Source organism: Lissotriton helveticus, chromosome 2_1 (assembly GCF_964261635.1).
Source record: "Lissotriton helveticus chromosome 2_1, aLisHel1.1, whole genome shotgun sequence".
NCBI classification, from domain to species: Eukaryota; Metazoa; Chordata; class Amphibia; order Caudata; family Salamandridae; genus Lissotriton; species Lissotriton helveticus.
Window position 1 is genome coordinate 2,030,351,324 of NC_136059.1, and position 23,397 is coordinate 2,030,374,720.

The following is a 23,397-nucleotide window of genomic DNA, read 5'->3' on the forward strand; positions in this document are numbered from 1 at the left end:
TCAAGCTGGGGTCCCAAAATGCTTTTTCCCCATTCATTTTTCCATAGGAACATTAGACACTGCTACAGCCCAAACCACTTAGCGGATGTACTCTAAATTTGGTAGAAAGCTAGATCGTAATTGTAATCAGCATTTATAGAGCGCACTGTGACCCTATGGGTATCCTGCTGCTTGAACACGTGAGACCAGCTAAAATCTGAGTATATTGGAGGGCACGGGACCAATAGAACGAAAAAACTAAAGAACCATGAACACAACTTATGCCCTAGGAAAGAGCCAAGTCTTCAACTTCTTTCTAAACTGCAGCAGGTTTTCCATCTGCCTAAGTTTGGCTGGGAGTTTGTTCCAAACCGAAGCTGTTGCAATGCTGAAGTCCCTTCCTCCTGATTTGACTCTTCTAAACCTGGACACTCTCACCAGTTTAGCGGAGGAGGAATGAAGGTTACGCGAGGGGACATACCATTTAAATCTGCTCTGTAATGGCTTGGGCACAAGGCCATGCAGAGCCTTAAAAACTAAGCATAGCGACTTAAACTGTACCCTCAGCATAACTGGGAGCCAGTGGAGCTCAGAGAGGGCCTGAGATGCCGAAGATTGACGTGGTCTCATTAGAACTAGCTTGGCCGCCATCGACTGGATTCCCTAGAGTCTCCCAATCAAATATATAGGAGACTCCAGCAACAATGTGTTGCAGTAACCCAGTCGACTCAGAATGATACTCCTTACTACCAATGATCTGGTCTGTGTGGGAAGCAGTGGGAGGATCCTTCGGACCACTATAACCAGAGCGAAACAGCTTCCAGCTGTTTTATTTACCTGGAACTCTAGACTCAAATTACAATCAAAGCTGACTCCTAAATTGCATACTGCCTTAGCAGGAATCAGTGGAGCTGTCACAGGGAGTGGCCAAAACCCAGTGGGTAGTAGGAGGGGTACCTTCCAAGCTGAACAACACAGGATCTCGTTTTTTTCCCATTAAATTGTAAATAGTTTTTTTGTAACTATAATACGGTATCTCTCAGACAGTCATGAAATTCTTTCAGCGAAAGTGAATGGTGGCCTTCTAGTGACAAAATTAATTGAGTGTCATCAGCATAATTCACAAGACTGATGTTATGTGATTTGATGACAGCAACCAGAGGCCTCATATAGATATTGATTGGGATTGGACTGATGGCAGACCCCTGCAGCACACCATGCTGGACATTCATGAACTGTGATTGGTACGGGGAAAGAGCAACCGCCTGTTGTCTAGAAAGTCTAGAAAGAGTGTTTTTTTGTGATTTGGTGTAAATCCATGCAGTAGTTTTTAAGCAATTAATGCTTTAAAACTTTGTATATATTATGCAGCAAAGGATCTGCGAAGCCAACAGATCTCTTGGAGATATCTGATTGGCTGGCACCACATCAACAACGATGTGGGTGTAGCCATCTTAGGACTTGAGTCTCAGTCCAGAGTCCTAATAAAACGTTTTTTACAAATAAGGGGGCAGTGCAGGGATACACTGACCTTCTTGGCCTGGTAGTAGCGTGCCAGAGGGATCCCGCCTGGGGCCAAAAACTTTGCATAGGATCCATGATTCTGCATTAAAACATTTTTATAAAGCGGGTCTCCCGCGTTCTTCAAAGTACTCCCATTAGGGTGGGAGAGGGCACGGGGAAGCGATTCATTCATTATTTATGGACAGGGGGTGCGGCCCACCTAACCCGAGCCCCTCCCCAAGGGCCATAGAAACAATTAAGGGAAGGGGGCTTGTGGCTCCCCTCCCTGAGCCTAAAAAGGCCCTGGGGTTCCCATTCCCCGGGGTCAACTAACATACAGTGTTGCGGGGTCCCCATCCCCGGACACCATCTAAACGGGTGCGAACATGGAAAGTACAAAATGTTCTCCTACTGGGCGAGAGCACAAAGCAGCTCTTGCCCAGTGGATGAACAAAACGTTTTCCTGCTCACGCCCTCGAGCAGGGAAAATACTGTCAATTGCTCCCGCCTGACGGGGTGGGAGCAATCGCAGTTCCTGCTGCACCAGAGATGGGTGAAATCAGACAATAAGGCGGGCCCTGGGCCTCCCCTTCCAGTCCCTAATGAAGAACATGCTGTACGGTGCCCTGGGGCACCCAACTTCGAAATTAAATCAATTGTTACAAAAAATAATGTCGCTCCATCAGTAGCAGTGTGCTGGTGTGGTTAACAGGGCCCACAGGCCCCCCCTGCGTCCCCCAAAAAGAACAATGGCCTGGGGTGCTCCAGGTGGCACAGACAAAGCAGGTCCTTCCAAAGAAATGATGACATTATATGTATGAGCACTACAGAGGCCTATGAAATTACATTATAGTTTTTTATAGAGAACATTTTAACTTAACATATATATAATAATTAATTTTAATCTTGAGGTATGACAATCAAAACCATGCACTTTTTGAAATGTGTTAGTGACATTGATATTAGTGTGGTACGTGTTGCCACGTTAAAAGCTACTCTTGCTCCAGCTCTTGCTAACATACGCTTGATATGGTAAAAGTATAAAAGGAAAATAGTGTGCAATAAGAATATTATAATAAATAGTAGATGTACAAGCATGTGTGAGCGAGATGTGTGAAATGTGTGCCTACATTTGGGGATAAGGGAAGTGTGACATGAGTTCAGAGCAGCAATGTAGTGTATAGGTAGAAGAATCTAGGGGCAGATCTACAAGAAACTAATGAAGCGCGGTGCCGCAATTCATTTTGCTGTGCCGCGCAGCGTTAGTTTCGTAGCACAGGGCACCCTTGCACCATGGGGAGTGGGGAGATTGTTTCTGTGCAGGAAGGGGCACCTTCCTTCACAAAAAGAATAAATTGAGGTGATTTTCACTTCCAATGTGTGCTGTAGAATATAGCACGATTTGAAAGAGAAATAAACGAGGAGAAATGACAACATTTCTCCTCGTTGCACCTCGCTACGCCACCCCTAGGTTGGTGTAGCATTCTGACGCATTTCCAGATTTACAATTTCTCGTAAATCTGGAAATGCATTAGTGGACATGGGTGTTGCGTGGGAACACCCACAGCAACACCCATGTCAAGTCCCTAACATGCAAAGTGTTGCGTGAACAGGGGCGATATTTACAAGCACAGCTTAAGTCACGCAGGGTGACTTTACCTGTGCTTGTAAATATCACACAGCAGGCTGCGCCACCGGTGCGTCATGCAACCTGATACACCGGTGGCGCAAGGGGCTTTTAAATCTGCCCCCTAGTTTCTTACCTGGCCTGACTGTGGTTCTGGAACAGATGTGTCAAAGGTCATGGTACATGGTGAAGAGGATATATTTATCGAGGGGACTGAGCCCGAGATGGCATCCAGGTCAACTTCCAAAAAAAAACATTGTCACCTGAACCCTGGAAAACATTACCTTTACCTGTCTCTTGACATCTTGACATTTTTTTAGGTCCTACATAAGGGTACAACCATCCTCAAACATTGAGAAAATTTGCCAGCTCCTACCACAAGTCCACATGCTCTTCTCCACTGAGAGTGTATGGAAAGAAATCATGTAGCTCCCTGTTGTGTTATACAACAAAGCTTTTTACAAAGTCAATCTCTTCAGTAAATATCCTCTTCCTCTTGTCTGGGGCAGGCTGTGTCCTGGAGGCTGTGCAGTTCCCAGGATCTGTGTTAGCGAGCAAAGTAAGAAAGTCTAAGGAGAAGAGATTAAAGCTTGAGATGTGGGCTGTATTTATGTGTTTGGGGGGTTAATGTTTGTGAAGTGTGTGTGATTTCTTCTTTTCTATTCTGAGTTTTCAATGGCAGAAGCAAAGTTAATTGCCTCAGCTGCAGATATCTTTACATATGGGCCTAGGTCAAAAATATGTTTTTAAAGTTACTAGTGGTAACGTTACAGTTGTAAAGACTGAACTACATGGAGTTGGTGAATACCATCCTTGCGGATGTCTCCATCCACATCCAAGTATGGGGCAGTGAGCTAAATTACGGTGATGGATCAAGCCCTGATCTTTGGACTGGGTAAGAGTGGTCTGCTTAATTCAGACACTCTGTTCATCACCACCCCCTTTTCTGAATCGTTTTTGGCCACTACAGGTGTGGCAGGGTATACTCAGACATGAGTCCCTTGCTCACTGCTCCATCAGGATTCAAGCAAGCCGGGCCGACGAGGCTGAAATGCCAGAAACCGGTCCCCGGTAGCTTGTCTCCTTTCTGGTGAAGAATTGGCTTGGTAGTTTGGTCTGCCCTGTTCCCATGATGCACTGGGCCAGGGACAGACTAATTTGCATATAGCCAGGTTCTGAGCTGGGATGGGGCAGTGAGCTAAATAACGGTGATGGATCAAGCCCTGATCTTTGGACTGGGTAAGAGTGGTCTGCTTAATTCAGACACTCTGTTCATCACCACCCCCTTTTCTGGATCCATCCAAGTATAGGCAGAAATCTATATGTGCCAAGAGATCCCTGGATGTAGATTTCCCTTTTTGAATGTGTCCAGTGCATCTAAACTTCAGATACATATGCAAACAAACGAATAAAACAAAAACAATAAACATGTTTCAAGAGTATTCAGCAATATAGCGACACAATACATATCTATGTAGTTTTCACAGGTGTCTAACAGCCTGATTTAGAATTTGGTGGCTGGGTTACTCCGTCTCAACGTGACAAATCTCTTGTCCACCTTATTACAAGAGCATTATATCTTATGCCACCTGTAATAGGGCAGACAGGATATCTGTCTTGTTTGTAACAGAGTAAACCATTAGCTAAACTATAAATCAGGCCCTGTAGAGCTTGACAAACAGGGTACTCCATGGCAAATGTGACGGAGGAGCCTGTCCACCAAACTCTCGGTCCACCAGCCACAATTAGGGCAGACAGTAAGAATTCCATCAACAGAGTCCCCATTGGCTCCGTTGACAGAATACTTCCTTCGATGACCTTTGGGGCCATCGGAAGAAGGACTTTACAATGTCCTCCCTATTTAGGGAGGACAGTGTAAAGACTTTTCTTTCCTGTACGTCACTATCAGGAAAAACCTGGTGGTAAGGGATGGGAGTAAACCAAATAATGACCCCAACACCCTGGGAGAAACTCCTAGGAATTTTGAGTCCTTCTTTTTTTTTGCTTTTCAAAGTAAACTTCCACTTTGGTAGTTTGTTTTTTAAAAACAAAAAACGTTTGAAAAGTTTGACAGCCACCCATCATTGACAGTACAACCGCCAAACTTTTCCTATATTGACCGAAACCGCCATGCCAGCAGTTCCTGTCAATGTAGAGAGTTGTCCAGCGGAGGTCCCTCAGGTATTGTCCTCTATCATCCCGGCAGAGAGACCTCTGTCTGCCAAAATCTAAATCAGGCCCTAGGTATTTTTCTTCTACAGATGACAAACCAAACTCAGGTAGCAATTCAATCACTCTGGGCCTTCCATCGTCGTGTATCTAATTTCTCATTCCTTATTGGTTTAATCCAAACTCTTAATGGGTGTATCACAGGTATTTAATAATGGAAAGCTTTACTCATTTTCACCACCTCACATACGTAAGGGAGACTGTACACCAGCAGTTCTTACACGTGTGATTTCTGTGGACCCCTCCCCCCCTCCACCTGAATCTCTTCTGGAAAGTGGGGACCCCACCTAAGCATTTTCTACAGTTTGAACCTCAAAATAATGCCCAAATATACAAAAGGATATATCAACAAAGCACACAAATGATGGCATATTTAATTCAAAAACGAAAAATAGGCAAAAATCAAAATTGTAATTTTAAAGTGACTTTGACAATGAGAGCTCTATATTAGCAGAATCCTAGGATTAAAAAGTGGCACCCTAAACAAACTAAAATATTTATTCTTAAAATGCATCGATGTCACAACCAAGACCCACTCGAACTCTGAGCACCCTAAGTCCCAGCACAATTCCATACTCGTATGTTATGTTGTAGGTGCTGGAGAAGTTACTGGTTGTCTGATCACTACATGACCTCTTTTGTATCGTGGGGCAAAATTGTTTAAGGCATGCGAACCGCCTATTGTCCTTACATTTTTTAAATTGATTTAATTAAATGTATTTGGCCCATTTTTAAATATTTTAATTTTACCCTTGACTAACTTACATGAAATGACTCGGGCCATATTATCAAGAAAGGGCGATACATTATCGCCGCGTTTATCGGCAGGAAACTGCAGCTAAAGCGGCGATAATGGGCTTGATACTATGCCCTTGTGAATTCCCATAGAAGCCCAGGATAACACCAGAACCTGGGCGTCTATGGGAATTCGCAAGGGCATATTAGCAAGCCCATTATTGCCGCTTTAGAGGCAGTTTCCTGCCGATAAAAGCGGCGAAAATGTATCGCCCTTTCTTGATAATATGGCACTCAATTCTCCTAAAATGTAGTGGAAACGATGTTGTATTTAGGTGATGCAGGTAAGGCGATGTACAGTGAATGCCCATGCCCACCTTGTCTGCGCCCAGGACCCTTTGTCCATTTTTTCTACAGAATTCTTTACCTTAAATCTGTCACTATATCTGAGTAACACAGTATTGTTTCTGCTCTGGGATGTTGTGGATATAACAGTGCACCAGATTGGGAAGAACTATCAGAAACGTTTTTGGGGCCAGGGACCAGAACATGATGCAGGACCCTTGCAGCATTCCTCCCTATTAAAAAAGCACTATATTCAAAAGGTAAACAATGTCCTTGGACATATTTAGAGGTAGCACCAGTATATGGTGCCATCAAGTGATGACTTGTCATTACCTGCTTCATCATAATTATAATCGTAAAAACAGGTTCATCCTGCTTCTGTGACTTATGAATCTATGTATGTGTGTGTTATTTCTGTAGTGCGAACATAGTCAAAAGGTAGCGGAGCTTTGTACAGGGTCAAACACCAGGATAAAGTCAAAGATTTATAGGAGAGTTTGCAGGTTTGTGGCTAGTGAATGCATTGTGATGTAGTGTTCTTTAAAGAGGTGCATCTTCAACTCTTTTGTAAATTGGAGTAGGGTTTAGGTGGCCCTGATGAATATGGGGATGTTGTTCCAGATTCTGGGTGCATAGATGGAAATGGCTTGCTGACTTATTTTTTGTTTTTTTACACCTCTTAATCTGCAGTCTAGTAGTGTTCTGGTTGCAGGTGTTCTGAGAACCACCAGAGATTGTGAGCTTGTCTACAAGATAAGCATGAGTGCTGTTTGTGTATGGCTTTATATATGACGCAGCTACTTTTGAGGATAGCGTGGGCTGGCAAGGGGAGCCAATAGATTTACATCAGGATGGGGCCGATGTGATCATATTTCTTCAGGCCCTGGATGAGACTTGCTGTGGTATGAAGGATGCTCCTTAAGGGTGCCACTGTGGAACCAAAAAGGCCATGGAGTAAGCCATTAACCAACAATCAGATGCAAGACTGTGAGGGCTTAAACAGCAGTTCTAAAGACCTTTTCCGGAAGAAACAATTTCACTTTCCTTAGACAAGAGAGGTGGTGCCAGGTCATCTTTGTGTTTTTGGCAATGTATTCTTTGAGAATGAGGTTGGTGTCCAGAGTGAATCATAGTGACTTGTTATTCAGTGAAAGTTGACGTTCAAAGCCATGAAGGTTCATGTCACTGAGACAGGTTTGCACTGTTTCTTGTTCTTGTCAAATAAAATGAATTATGTCTTGTTTGGGTTGAACTTCAGGTAGGTGCTGGACATCCAGGAGTGGATCGTGTGCAGGCAGTGTTTGAGGTCTTAGATGTCTGAAGCAGAAGAAACTTTCAAGTAGAGTTATGTATCACCTGCATATTGTTGAATCTTAATGCTGTTATTTGTGAGTAGTGGCTCCATGAAGAGGTTAAAAATGACAAGGAATGGGTTGAAACCCTAGGTACTCTATATGGGATATATATCATTTAGGGCCTGGAGGTTCCCATGTGAACAAACTGGTGTCATTTGGGAAGGAAGAAGGAAGGAGGAGAACCAGTAAAGTGCATTACCAGTGATTTCCATTCCAGGTGAGTGTGAGAATGGGATGGTTGACTGTGTTAAAGGCATCTGAGATGTCAAGCAATATCAGGAGGCAGGGTTTTCTTTTTCTGTGATCAGAAAGGCATCTTCTACAATGTGTAAGGGAACGGCCTCCATGCTGTAGTATGATCAGAAGCCAGCCTGGTAATCGTGCAGTAAAGGGTTAGCATTAATGTGAGCCTGGAGTTGAACATGGACTGCTTTTTCAAAGATGTTGCTGATGAATGGTATGTGAGTGATGAGTTGATAATTCCAAAATCATCAGGGTCTAGTCTAGCTTTGAGATGAGTGGGACAATATGGGCTTTCTTGAGAGCCTCTGGGAAGATGCCTTCGGTGAGTAGGGATCAGAGAACATCCCCCCAGAGAGCTTTGATGATGGACAAGGCTAATACATCATCTTCATATGAAGTGGCTTTGATAGAGTTGAGTCTGTCATGGAGCTCTGTGGGGGATAGAGCTATAAAGGCTATTCATTGAAGGGAAGGTGGGGCTTAAAGATGAATCAAGCTTAGTATTGTCAACATGCTGCCAGATCTTCTTTATTTTCTCGCTGACGAAGAGGTTAATGGCATTGCACTTTTCTGTGGAGTGAAGGATAGGTGGATCTGGCAGGGTGTTGATGCAATTTTTGATTGCACTGAAACACATCATGCTTCTGTTGGTGGCTTTGTGATGGATACACTACAATACATTTAGCAGTGTGAAAAGATATTTAGAACCCATATATATTATGATCACATATAAGGGCCATGTTAACAATCCCATATGTAGTTAGGATTAAACTAGTAATCAAATATGTATGTTGCTTTCTATTTTGACTTTGAATTGTTTGCAAAACTTTGGCAGGCTTAGTAGGCCTGGAAGCCATAGTTTTCAGTGCTACCCTTTTTTATACATTTTCAAGAGCAAACCTAGCAAAGGAAGCAGGATTTTGTGAAAATAATTGGGCTATTTTGTACTACACCGAGGGAGAGATCCTGACACCTACACGTTAAATATGTTTATGCTGAGAGTAATACATTTCTGTTATGTGGCCATGTTGCATTTATTCCTATTAAGAGATTCTGTATATCTACTGGGATGATTTTGCATGCATTTTAGCTCTAATCTCCAATGGACCATTTTTTAGCGAGAGACCCGATCAGTTGAAAAGACAATTGTCCTTTGATTTTTTTTCTTCACTGGCTGCTATTTTGCATTAAACGCCAGTTGGACATTAGGCTTCCTGTCATGTTTGTGCTTTATTTTAACTTCAGTAAACATGCGTATATATCTAAGTATGTATGCATGTATATAGTATTTCTATGGAGCAAACCTAGCCAAAAGGCAGCAGAACACTGTACTTGGTCAAAGACAAGCATAAAGTCAACGAGTACTAGGAGAGGAAGCTGGCTTGCGGCAGCATTGACCCTGCAAAGAGCAAACCTTGGGGCAAGCCTGGCTGGCCCCTTCATTCATAATGGCTCTGAGAGCTGGAAACCTGTGGATGAAGGAACATTTTCTGCAAGGCAAAGTGACATAGAGCTTAGCCTAAATCTGAGATATGGTAGGGACCTAAACATGGCAATGGTGACCTCAATGAGCACATACATTTAAAGTATTTACCTAAATAATTCTCTTGCACCCACTGGATTAATAAGATACTTGATTGCACACAATGTCCCCAGACAAAGGTTTGAAATAAGCCGAGCTATGTCTTAGAGTTGACTTACCTTGATCTGCATGTCACTTAAGAGATTGGCTCTGTTCAGGTACAGGTGTTCCTCGACGTTCCAGCCAATTTCACCAGGATACTGACATTTTGGGCGTGGTTCAAAGGTGCCTGAGGGAGCCTGAGTTAGGTGCTCAACGCTAGTGGTGCTTTCAGGCGAGGGCTCTGTGTCACCAATATAGGCAGTAAAATCATAGCGCCGAGTTCTGTAATCCCCCACGCCATCAGGAGCTTAAAAGAAACACATGAAAAAACATTAACTGAGAAGAGGCAGTACTTCTCCTGAACAACAGCTTTACTTTAAGGGGATACCTGGTGCTTTCTCAAAAGAAGAGTATGTTGTGCCTCACTTGTAATGTTTTAACTTCGGTCAGATTCACTCTTCAGAAGATTGTTCTCTTTTGATGCCTATCCACGCTTCACCAAGTGCAGAAAATCCACAAAATAGAGGATAATCTAAGTAAGCTAAATGCTATACTGAAGTAAAAAATATGGTATGTGTGAAGACTTTTAGGTAGAAAATCTTCCAGCTCAGGCATCAATAGTAATTTATTAACCAATATGCCTCAGCAGTGCTCTCGACTGCAATAGACATTTAGGTATGTGTGGGGACATGGGGAATCATTTGGGGATTTACTAGGGACTAACATATCAACCACTGACGCAAAAAAACAGTGAAGACAATTCCATCAAGCAATGTTGAAATTGCAGCTGCTGCTGTACTACACTAAGGGCTCCTAAGGTGCACCAGGCATTTGTTCCCGTTTTTTTTGTCACCCCGGCATTTTGATATTACAGAAGGAGCTACAGACGCTTGCGCTGCTCCTTCTGTATGTAATACAGATTGCACCAATGATACATGTGCACAGGCGCAATCACAAGCGAGTGTTTCCTCATTTACCTGGAGACATGCCCCTATGCAAACAGGAGAACACTTTCCTCTGCGTCCATGCTACATTTCAGATGTGGGCACAGAGGCAAAGGTGATGTCAAGGGGAGCACATTGATTTGGCGCACAGTCAGCTTGCCTCCTAAAGGTGCCCCTTGAAATGGAAGAAATGGCTCCTCAGACTTCTTCTGTGAAGGGTGATAAACTGCGACTGTTTGGCGTCCGGAATTGCGGTTGGAAAACAGTCATACATGGCATTTGGGGCCGCAATTAGGAAGGGAAGGCCCCTTCCTAATAGCGAGTCGCAAAACACTATTTTGCGAGTCGCAATTTTTTGTGAGTCGGAAATAGGGTTTGTACACGGCCAAAATGATTTTTGCATGCTCAAACGGGTCTAAGACCCGTTTGCGCATGCAAATATCCATTGTACATCTGGCCCTGAGTTTCTAAAAATGTTTCCATACACGCACATATGGGACCTTATATAATACAACTTTATATTTTTTTATTATTTTCCTTTGACATGTATATCTTTCTATGTAGTTATGTAGCTATATATTTATTACATGTCTCTTACTGTAGAAATAAAGGGTACACAGACAGAATATCGAGTTTAAAATGTTGACAAACACAAATATTGAGTTTTAAATATTGTGATACAGAAATATCGACAGGAAGAATATTGTGGTCAAGAATATTGACTTGCAGGTAAGAAATATCGTTTTTGTAAATTTCGAAGTAGTTAATATTGTTTGCAAAAATATAGTAGTTTAAAATATCGATGTTTTAATTAGTGTTATGTATTTTAGTATGTATTTTAAAAGTATGTGGGGGGGGCGTGGCTTGCAGCCGAGGGGAATGGCCGCACACTGAAGCGGCTCCTCAGCCCTCGCTGCCTAACTGCCCAATAATCCTGCACTGGTGCTCCCAAACTGCCCAGGTTTGCCAGACGATCGACGGTGAATCCTCTGGGTGCCCCCGCTTGAGCTCTAACACCCGCTGAGTCTCCTTGAGCGACAGCGTTTGATTCCGGTGAACGACCTTCTCGCGGCCCAAGATGGCGGCCGCGAACCCTTGACGTGCTGCCTCCGAGACCGGAGCCGCTCCAGACGCTGTAGGACTCTAATTCCAGGCAGACAGCCTAGCCGAGCCTTACGGAGACGAACCCCTGTCTTCACCACCACCCACGCCTTGCTGGCCCCTCCGGGTGACAAGCGGTGCGACGAATAGCGGGCCCCCCCAGCCGCCCGGCGTCAACGCCTACGCGAGTCCCCGGCTTGGGCCTACTGCTGGGGACCGCCTCCTAACTGTCAGTGACACTCGCCTTTCCTCCGCTTGGCGACGCGGCGGCTGAACATACGCCCCCCCCCGGCTCCTGCTGGAGCCTCCCCCTGGGGGCTGTGAGTGGCGCCATCAAAGATCTACAAAGACACTCCTCTGGCCCTCACGGTGGGGAGCGGTGCCAACTTGCAAGCAGAGAGGCTAAAAGATTACGACTTACGGACCCCCGGCCTTTGGTGAGTGCAAGACACTACTCCCACCCTGGCTCCGGAAACTTGTGTGGACATACTCTCCCCGTTACTCCCTACTGGTTGCGCCAAATGGCATGAACACCACTGCCTCTAGTACCAATTCCTGGGCTATCCGGACCCCATCACGGCGCTCCCCAGAGGTTTCCCCCTGGTGTAAGGTGTCGTGACTGGCACCTCTTCGTTACTCTGCTGCCCTGGTGGCTCACATTGTTCCTCGCTGCACACCTGGGACCCTGTGAGCCTGCCTGTGCCCCTAGTATGTGTCTGTCGCTCAAGGTGTGGCAGGGCTTTGAAGAGACCCACGGAGTGGTTGGGGTACGCTGGTCCTGATCCTGAAGCCCACCCAGACTGCTGGTGTCGCCTGGACGGCGATAAGCTCCCACACAGAGGTGCCCAGCCCTTCCAGAATTGCTAGTGCTGCACCGGGGATCCAACCAGAGGCGGACCACACATTACCCTGAGTCCTACTTGAAGGTGAGGCTGACAGTACTACAAGAAGTGTTCCTGATCCCCATTTTCTATCCATGTGCAACTGCTTGCCCTCGCCTCCTAAAGCCCAGTGGACCCACGATCTCTCCTGAGACGCAGATCTCGAACGACGTGGGGATCACTTCCCCCCCTTCTATGGTCGGCGAGGGACTCCCCCTCCAAGCAGTGCACCTCTCAGATCTGCGCCACTACAACCTCCTAATAGACCTGCACTCCACGATGGGCTCTGGCAGGGGAAATCGGCCCCCCGCCCAAAGACAAATTAACAAACTATCGTGGGGCTCCAAGGGAGAGTATAAAGACACTCCCCCTGATGCACTACCCAAGACAGCGTCTCCCCCTCCGCCAACGAGGCCCCCCACTCTCGACGATGTCATGGAGGCGATCGCTGGAGTCCGCTCCTCATTGGAGACCCGCATTGACTCTGTGAATATAGAGGTGACGCTGCTGCGCGTGGATCTTCGCAAAATGGATACCAAAGTAAAAGATATAGAAATCAAGACCCTGGCGCTCGTCGACGACACCTCCACGTTACAACAGCAAGTCACCCAACTTCAGAAGCAACAACAACAAATGGAGACACTCCTCGATGATTATGAAGGGCGCGCCAGATGCAACAATCTCCGCATCCTAGGTGTTCCGGAGCGCCTTGAGGAGCCGGCCGCCGACCTCTTTGTGGAGAAACTGGTGCTCCAACACCTCCAGCCAAAACAACTCTCCAACTATTTCTCCATAGAAAGGGCACATAGGGTTCCCGGGGGCAAGCCGAAACCTGGGGCTCCTCCCCGCCCTATCGTTGTCCGGGTGTTTAATTTTCGTGACCGAGATGTCATCCTCCAGACGGCACGAGCGGGACCACCACTGCGTATCGACAACGCACAGATCATGTTCTTCCCGGACTTCACCATAAAAGTGCAAGCTCGTCGACGCAGCTTCCTGGAAGTGAAGAAGACACTCCGTGCACAGTACATCAAGTACTCCATGCTGTATCCAGCGAAACTGCGGATTGAATCGGAAGGCAAGACCTTGTTCTTTGAATCCCCTGCTGAAGTATGGGACTGGCTGGAGGGGTGGCGTCAGTCTGCAACTACCCAGAATCGTCGCAGGAAATCTGCAGATCGCTCCGACGCAGAGGTGCAACCTGGAAGTCAAGACCTGTTTGCAGATAACACGCAGGGTGAACAGTGACCTATAAGAGTAGTACTTCTCAAACAGATGGAGCACTCTTGTTGTTAACCGTTTGCATTCGCAACGCCAGTAGTGTTGCTCCGACTTGTCCCGAGACCCCATTCTGGCCCATTGAAGGGAGATCCGCACACGCATTGGTCCACCCCAATGCCTGCTCCGCTGAAGATGTCTGCACTGATCAGGGCCACACTTCACTACTATATCTAAACCTCACAGACGTAATCTCTTTCAAACCTCAAGCCTCCGGGTGTTCCTCCAGGTCACCGATATGAACCCAACCTCGTGACTCGGTTATCCTCTTCTCCGGAGAAGACTCCATCCTGCAGTCTGCAGCCCATCCGGATCCATGCATATCCTTTTACTGGTCCTGATGTATCTTTACATTTTGATCTGACTGTTTCTCAGTGGCCCGGTGAACGATATTTACTTAGGGGTTACCTTGGGACACGACAAACTAACTCACCTAGCACTCCTGAGTAAAGGCAACTTTTGGCCCCATGGGTGCATTATTAAAGAGTGGGAGGGAGATGAGCACCATGCCTAATTGGGGGAAGCAACGCTACAGACTCGGACCTTCCTCACCCTATTGGTAGTTGCATACTGTTTGTATACACAGGGCAGCGCATCTGGACGCCGTCAGATTGCCTACACTGAAATGGGAGGGGCCTCTGACGTGGGCCGGCCTGGGCCTATACTTTTAATAATTTCTACTATGTGAATGCTGTTACTGTTATAAGATGTTTTAATCGCGCCAGACGATATCATCCGTTCAATAGCTAGCGGGGGCACTCACGGCTCTCCATGCAACCCATCAATGTTCGGGAGGGCGACAGGCACTCTGCCTAGTTGGGAGTGGATAGTTTCAAGTCCGTGGGCAGGGGGGCAGGGAGGGGGGTGGAGGGGGGGGAAGGGAAGGGGGGAGGGTCGGGGGGAAGGGAAGGGGGGAGGGTCGGGGGGAGGCAGGGGTTGTTGAGCAGTTTGACACGACATTGTTATGGTTTTTGGCTTTGTTTTTGTTTACGCACTGCAGAGAATTTATGAACATGGAACGTACTACACAGCGATACACGCCTTCACGACACAATCCACACTCACTATCAGACAATACCGAATCCCTCCTCAGAGGGAGATGGATGTCTGAGAAACTAGCTCTGACGTTGCCGTTATTTCTGACTCATTTCCTGTTTCCGCGCCACATTGATATCTCAGGCACGGGCCTACCTACACAACACTCGACGCCTTTACAAAGCGCCCAATACCCAGCGGTCGGTCATGCCAGGTCTCTCCCTAAATCCGCTATGGGCCTATCCGGGACCGTCATTTTCTACGGGTTGCAATTGGTGCCCCCAAAACCATTAATCCGCGCACACCCTCCGTCCCTTGAGCCACCATGACACCCCCATCAACGACGTCTCTCTCACTCATGACGTGGAATGTCAACGGCCTAGGCAATAGAATTAAAAGAGGGATAGTCCTGCAATATCTTAAACGCCACCCTCCAGACTTGGTTCTCCTTCAAGAAACACACTTGATGGGCAATGCATGCCAAGCATTACACCGGGGAGGCTATAAACTACTCGTACACGCAGGCTTCACCTCTGGATCTAGAGGGACTGGGATTTTGGTTCGGAAAAATGTTGCACTGACATGTACAAAGACATGGGCTGACCCTCTGGATCGTTTCGCAGTAATAGAGGCTACCTGGGAAGGCAAACCGCTCAATGTCATCTCAGTCTATATCCCTCCAGCCCTAGGCACAGCTGCACTGCAGGCCCTACAACGCATTATGTTAGACCTCCCACATGGACCCCTAATTATTGGGGGCGACTTCAACATGACAATGAATGATGCCCAGGACCGACACCCCCAGCGCCCGTCACACCGAGCGGGCTCTGCTCTATTTGACTTCACACGGACAATGGGGCTTGAGGACCTATGGCGTTCATCTCACCCGACTACTTCTTATTTCACACACTACTCCAATGCCCACAACAGCAGCTCTCGCATAGACTATCTGTTCTCTCCTACCACTGACCTAGAGTTTTTTTCCTCACCCAAAAGGGCTCCCCGGGGAATCTTGGATCATTCTCCGCTCACAGTGGAATTCACGCATCACCGCCAGAGACCCCGCGGCCCTATAATCATAACACCCTGGATCCTAAAAATCCCTGACATAAAAGACAACCTACTAAAACACACAGAATACTACTTCGCGGAAAATGTCGGCTCTGTGAAATCGGCTATAACTATATGGGAGGCCTACAAGGCGGTACTTAAGGGTAAGGCATTATCTCTCAAAACTGGTTACATGGACAAGCAAAGCGAGCACCTGACTGGAAACAGACCTTACCCACCTAGAATCACTCCACAACGCAAATCCCACGGACGGAACGGCGGCTCGTCTCCACGCGAAACAAACGGAATATAAAGCGCTGGCCTCTGAGAAAGCACAGGCCAAGGTCCTGAAGACTCGCCATCGTGTCTACGAACTGGGGGACCGGGCAGGTAAACTGCTGGCATGGCTAGAAAAACGCGACCAGGGATCCCGATGGATCCCTGAGTTGACCATACCAGACCAATCCCCTATCACAGACCCAGGTGAAATAGCAGAGGCCTTTGCCGCCCACTTTGAGAGAACCTACACGGCCAAGGCACTATATAGCGCCGAAGAGTCTAAACTGCTCCTGGACAAGATGAGACTTCCCACTCTCTCCGCCTCTGATGTGCAGGAATTAGAGGCAGACCTCACCACAGAGGAGGTTGGAAATGTCTTGTTTGCCGTTCAATCAGGTAAAGCTATGGGCCCCAACGGTGTCCCTATTGAGTTCCTAAAGGGCATGGCGGGCGAGATCCTCCCGCACCGTAAGGCAATGTTTGAAGAGAGCCGAGAGGTTGGATGCCTGCCGCTGGACCAAAGGTTGGCGTCAATAGTGGTCATTCGTAAACCTAATAAACCAACTAATGATTGCGGCTCCTACCGACCAATCTCCCTCATCAACTCTGAGGCGAAGATCCTGGCGAAGCTCCTCGCTACCAGACTCATGACAGTCCTCCCCGCCTTGATCCATGAAGATCAGTCGGGCTTCTTGCCAGGCCGGAATACAGCGCTCAGCCTCCGACGGGTTCATAACGTAATGAGTAGGATACCATATCTTCAGGAAGACGCAGCTATCCTCTCCCTAGACGCTACACTTGCCTTTGATTCTATAGAATGGTCATACCTTTTCGAGGTCCTACTGCGCTATGGTTTTGGTCCCAAATTCATCCAGTGGATCAGACTGCTCTACACTGATCTCTGGGGTCAAGTCTATGTTAATGGACACACATCCAGGCGATTTCCCCTACACAGAGGCACGAGACAGGGGTGCCCTCTGTCCCCTCTGTTGTTCGCACTCACTCTTGAACCTTTGGCTCACTGGGTCAGGACTGACAATTCCATCCATGGCCTCCGATGGAATGACGACACGATTGACAAGATCTCGCTCTACGCGGAGGACATCCTCGTCTACGTCTCCTCCCCCAAATCCTCTCTCAATAGTCTACTACACGTCATCACTAACTTTGGCAAATACTCCGGTTTTTCCATTAATTGGTCCAAATCGATACTATACGTATTTCACGGCCCACCACCTCCCCTCCCACGAGGATACTCAATTGAAGTGGCCCAGGATGGATTCAAATACCTCGGGATTTTTGTCACTCCGGACCCAACAATATTTTACGATCGCAACCTTAAAGGCCCACTACAAAGACTTCATGATGACATCTCTCATTGGAGATCACTCCCTCTCTCCCTCCCTGGCAGAGCAGCCCTCTTTAAAATGCTCGCACTCCCTCGATTCTTATATGCCTTGCAGAATTGTCCATTTCCCATAGCCGATTCTTATTTCAACACGCTTGAAGGAGACCTCCGACTCCTTCTATGGGATGGCGGTTCTCCCCGCATTGCTCTCCTTTCACTTACACAGGGGTGGTACGATGGAGGTATTGCCCTACAGAACATCCGACTCTACTATTGGACTACCCAACTAACTGCCACTAACACATGGATCTATGGTTCACCCACGAACCCGGCTTTTCACCTAGAACGATACCAGACGGGCCGCAGGGGCTATTTTGAGGCCTTGTATGGTAAACACTCTCGAGCCCGATATATAGGCCCGATGTCCCACACAATCACAGTCTGGCACCGCGCTAACAAACGACTCGGGTGGGCTAACACTCTTACGCTATCCACCCCACTTTGGACCTCACATAAACTAGGCTCTCTCTGCCACTATCAGGGCTTTGACAGATGGGACACAATTGGCATCTCTACCTTAGTGACATGCTTCACAAGGGCAAACTACTGACGTTCGAGGAGCTCCAGAAGACACATGACTTAGCCCAATCTGAGGCTTTCCGCTATCTCCAAATCAAACACGCCATAATCGCCAACGTCCCTGATTTTTCTTCTCTTCCACAATCCTCGCCCCTTGAGGATAGACTCTTGTCAGAACCCCTCCAGACCAAAGCAATATGATACACCTACCGCAAACTATGTAATAACATGCCCAATGCCTTCCAACTTCTACGAGGCAAATGGCAATGCGACATCGGAGAATTAGATGAGGCAGAATGGCAGGCGGCGTTGATATCCCCTGTTCGACTCATACAATTAAAGATACTACACAGCACATACATGTCCGCTCCCCTACTGGCCAGGATTGGTAGACGCACATCTGACCTCTGTCTCCATAACTACAGTCTGATTGGTACCTTCTACCACATTATCTGGGAATGCCTGGTAATTCAAGACCTATGGGAGCGGGCTGTTCCCAAAATGGCTGATGCTCTAGGAAAGCCCGTCCCTCTGACTCCCAAGTGCGAACTCCTCAATATATGGGACCCCACAGACCTAACTGCACTGGAGCAACAGTGGGCGGCTCTGGGCTTCCTCTTACTGAAAAGGGAAATAGCAATGCAATGGGGCTCACCATCTAAACCGCTTTTGATAAGGTGGGTTGCTGCTTTGGATATGTGTATGTTGTCTGAAAAGACGGTCTACAAGGTCAGGGGATGCCCTGGTGTTTGGGATAAGAAATGGGGGCAATGGAACGTTTATAGAGGTGAACTGTGTACTTCCCCCTCAACTGAAATGGCACTGGCTAGACCTGGTTCCCCTCGCAATCGTGCTGGTGATACATTGCTGTAACATACTTATTCTATGTCAAATATGTACTTTATGACTGACTGCTTGATACTACCTCTGCTTTTGTTCAATAAAATATTTAAAAAAAAAAAGTATGTGTTCTATTTTTTTTAATAGGAATTTGTTTTATTTTTTAATACATGTGTTTTTAAGTTCTGTAGAGAGTGGTGGGTTTATAGGGGAATAGGGTGGGAAGTAATTTAATTATAATAAATTAATGACTTTTTTATGTATTAGTATTTATTTAATTTAGTTTTTATAGTGTTAATTGTGGGAATTAATGTATTATTAATTATTTATTAATTGGTTGTTAATTATTTGTAATTAATTCATTGTCAATTATGTTAATTGTGTCATTTTTTAGGAGAAGGTTATGGGTTCATAGGGGAATAGGGTGGGAAGTAGTTTAATTATCATAAGTTAGTTATAATTTTTTATATATTAGTGTTTATTTAATTTAGATGTTATAGTGTTAATTGTGGGAATTAATTAATTATTAATTTGCTGCTAATTAGTATTAATTAATTAATTGGCAGTTATGTTAATTGTGTCATTTTTTGGGGAGCGGGTTGTGGGTTTATAGGGGAATAGGGTGGGAAGTAATTTAATTATAATAAATGTATTCATATTTTGTATTTATTATTATTTATTTAATTTATGTTTTATAATGTTAATTGTGGGAGTTATTTTATTATTAAATATGTAGTAATTGATTGTTAATTATTATTAATTAATTTGTAATTAATTATGTTAATAGGGTGGGAAGTAATTTATTTATTTTTAATTAATAAGTGTTAATGCTATTTAAATAAATAAAATTTAAATATGGCAATTGTGTAATTAATTTTTGATGTAAGTTATGGGGTTTATAGTGGTAATGGGTGGGAAGTAAATTATTTTAAATTAATTAATAAGTTGTTGCTAATTGATATTAATTTAGTAATGTAAAATCAGTTATGGAAATTGTGTAATGTTTTTTAAGTGTGTGTTGTGGAGTTTATTGGGGTAGAGGGTGGGAAATAATTTATGTTTAATTAAAAATTAGTTGATTATAAATATTAATGTATCAATTGATAAATATTTATGGTAAGTGTTTATTGTTATTTTGTGTGCGTGTGTTTTGGTTTTATAGAGGTAACGTTTGGGGAGTAAATTAACTTTTATTTATTTTCATTTTTCTAAATTAATAATATCTGTTTGATTGCTAATTAATTATGTTAATTATGGAGGTACATTTAAAAAAATTAATGTGGGTTGTGAATTGTGTGGTGTTATTTAAGTAAGAAATAAAAAATATTACATTTGTGTAATAATTAATGTTTTGTTCATAAGCATTTTCTATTAAAAAAAATGTTTTTGTTTGTAAATGATTTTTAAAAATGTTCTTTCAAGGTATTTGTTAGATCTTTTTAAAATTCTAATCTGTTTCTATCTTTTGTAATATTTAAAACTTTTATATGTTTTTTAAAAATCTTTTGTATTGTTGATTTTTTTTATTTTTTATTTTGAAATGACTCCAGTGGAAATATTAACTTTTACCCTTGCGCTATCCACCACTTTCCCTATTGTTGCATAAACTGAAGTGGGAATAGTAATTTTTACCCCTCCACTAGCCAACACTTCCCTCACTGTTGCACTCACTCCTCACAAAAGGACTGCAAGGTGCCTTGTGTGGGCTACCTTTCCCGAGTATCACCGGCAGGAGCGGAGTTGTTTTGATGAGCAGGATGTAGGTTTCTTTCTTGCACTCTGCCCCTAACTCAGCATCATTACCATTCTGCTCATCCAAAGACCTTTGCTCCTCCCGGTAATACTCGTGAGTCGTAGCCCACACAAGGCACCTTGCGGTCCATGTGTGAGGAAGGAACCCTGTGATGGAGCATGTCACTTTCAGGTGAGTGACGTTTCTTGTCCAAAGAGCTAATTTTCACATGTACCAAACGTACAAATAGTATGTAAGACTGCCCTTTTGGGAGCAGAATGTTTCTGGTAGTAAAAAATGCTCCTTTGGAGACCCTCTGTGTGGTAATATATACTATAAATGTACTCAACATAACTTGAGTTTGGTATTTTTTAATTTTGTGGGCTGTAGTACCAGACACGTCATCTCTCTATGGTAATTTCTATGGATAATACTCAGCGCACACTGTGTCTTCAATAATCACATTATTAGAGACAAGTGGTACGCAGCAACCACTTTAAGCACACAAATATGGCTTAGCCGATTCTTTGCTTAACGCACTGTGCTTTCCAGGGCAGGTACAATGTGTTTTTAAAAGAACAAGGAATAATATTGAACGTCATGAGTTTTAAATAAATTCTCAAGCAGTGTAAGAAATCAGTCGGGATGCAGGACTCATATCTGGGTAAACCTAAATCCTCTTTAAAGCAGACGAGACGTCGCCTGTTAGACAAGCATTGGTAATGCATTGGTTACGCCTATTTAATGAATGAAGAGCTGTTTTCATCAATCAATGTCCGGGAGAAGGAAAGAGCTCCCTGCCAATTAACAAAGAAGTGAGGAGGATGTGCTGCAGTGGCCAGAGGTGCTGTAGCAAGTGCTGGGGATCCCGGGTTGAGTCTTGGCGGCACCACACAACATCCTGTGATTCTATGCAAATAACTTAATTTCTCAGGGTGATAAATTGTTATATAAATATGCTGCAATAGTAAAAGGCAAACCTTTATGAAAATAAAGTTCCACCAAATTGGATGTTAACAGTATTTTGGTGGTGGGAAACTGATAAGAGAAGCAGACAAGGAACAAGAATTGTTAAATGCAGGAAAATATGCTACAGCCAATAGAAATGGAGGAAAGGTAATTGCACGCACAGGAACCAATAAGAAGCCAGGAAAGAGAGGAGGCAGGATGTAATTCCCTTTTCAGTGTATGTTAAAAATGATAGATTTCTCAAGCACAGAGCAAGTGCTGTGCAGGCGTAGCCTAAAAAAAGGTATGGTTCAAGATACCGTGGAAATGAAGTTTAGAATATTGGGCGTGTATAGCTTACCTTACCAGACTATACATTTCACATGACAGTCAGGCCCACTCTGGCTATTCATTGCCTTTATGTGGCAAGTGCAATTCTTCTTCATCCCTTGCATTGTCAGTGGCATGAGAACACCTGTCTGATAATCAACAGATCAGGTTAGCCAGAACCTCAAAAACAAGATTCCAGAGGCGTAGCTTCAAGGGGGTGGTTTTGGGTGAAACCAAACTAATACATTCTTGGCTTGGTAGTTGGATATGGGGACCCTGTTTCATGTCTGTTATGTCTGTGTTGGTTTTTCTGATCATACTGATTTCACAAAGAGGTTTTAACTTGTTCATTTTTCGGATCACAAACTTGAATATAGTTAGACCCTGATTTACAAAGATTTCATGTCTGAGATGCATCACTTTTTTTGGCGAAGTGGAAAATCTGGAGAACATATCTTGAAACGCAGCAGAATTCTGGACAGAATCAAAGACAATTATACAATTACCTAGTGATTGGAACAGTAGCTGGGTTCCCGAGAGTGAAAGTGGATTGTTACTGTTTTGTACTATTATTTAAAGGGATATGCGCTCAGGTCTTTCCTAAAATAAAGCTGGATTTTGATGGTTCTGATGGATATGGAGATATTGCTCTAGATCCTGGCTGCCTACATGGAGAAGGCCTGTTTCCTTATTTGTCTTTTTTGCAATCTTCATTGCTAGTTTGATGGTGTCCTGGCTGTTGGTGTGTTGAGTGTAATCCGAAATGGTGAGCTTGCCAACCATATATGTAGGGATGCTGCTTGTGATGGCTTTGTAGATGATGCATCTGGTTTTGAAGATGGGAGGTCCAGCAAGAGGAGTTCCATCAAGTAGGGGTTGATATGATTGTATTTCTTCTAGCTATTGATGAGGGGTGTTGTGGCATGTACAATCCTTTTGGGAGGGGACAGTGTAGAATCTGAAAGGGTGTTGGGCAAATATAAGGGTCTGAAATGCAGTTCTGAAGTCACTTTCTGGGAGGAATAGTTTCACTTTCTGTATGGAGAGAGTTGGTACCAGGTTGTCTTTGTATTCTTCTGAATTGGTTTCTTGTGGGGGAAGTCATTGTCTAGGATGAATCCACAAAATTCGGAACTGAGTGAAATTTGGGGTTTGAATCTGTCCTGTTTTTAACATTGAGTCAAATTTGGACTAGTTGTTGCATGTTTTTGTTTGGGGAATAGCATCAATTATGTTGTAGTGTGGTTGAACTTCAGAGAAGTGCTAGACATCCAGGTCTGGAAGAGTTGCAGGCAGTGTTTGAGGCGTTGGTGTCTGGAGTGGAGCAGACTTTCAAGTGGAGCTGTCTGTTGTTGGCAAACACTACTATAGAAAATCAGACAGAAATGGGAAGAGAATAGTCTCTAACAAAT

At 44.7% G+C, this 23,397-nt stretch overlaps 1 protein-coding gene across 1 annotated transcript in view; it reads right to left on the minus strand.

Moving 5' to 3' along the window:
• Positions 1–23,397, minus strand: part of SPMIP2 (sperm microtubule inner protein 2) — a 472,857-nt gene that overhangs the window by 337,334 nt on the left and 112,126 nt on the right. Inside the window, exon 2 of the mRNA XM_078677003.1 lies at positions 9,718–9,947. Coding sequence (XP_078533129.1) covers positions 9,718–9,947 — 230 coding nt within the window. The remainder of the gene's footprint in view (positions 1–9,717; positions 9,948–23,397) is intronic.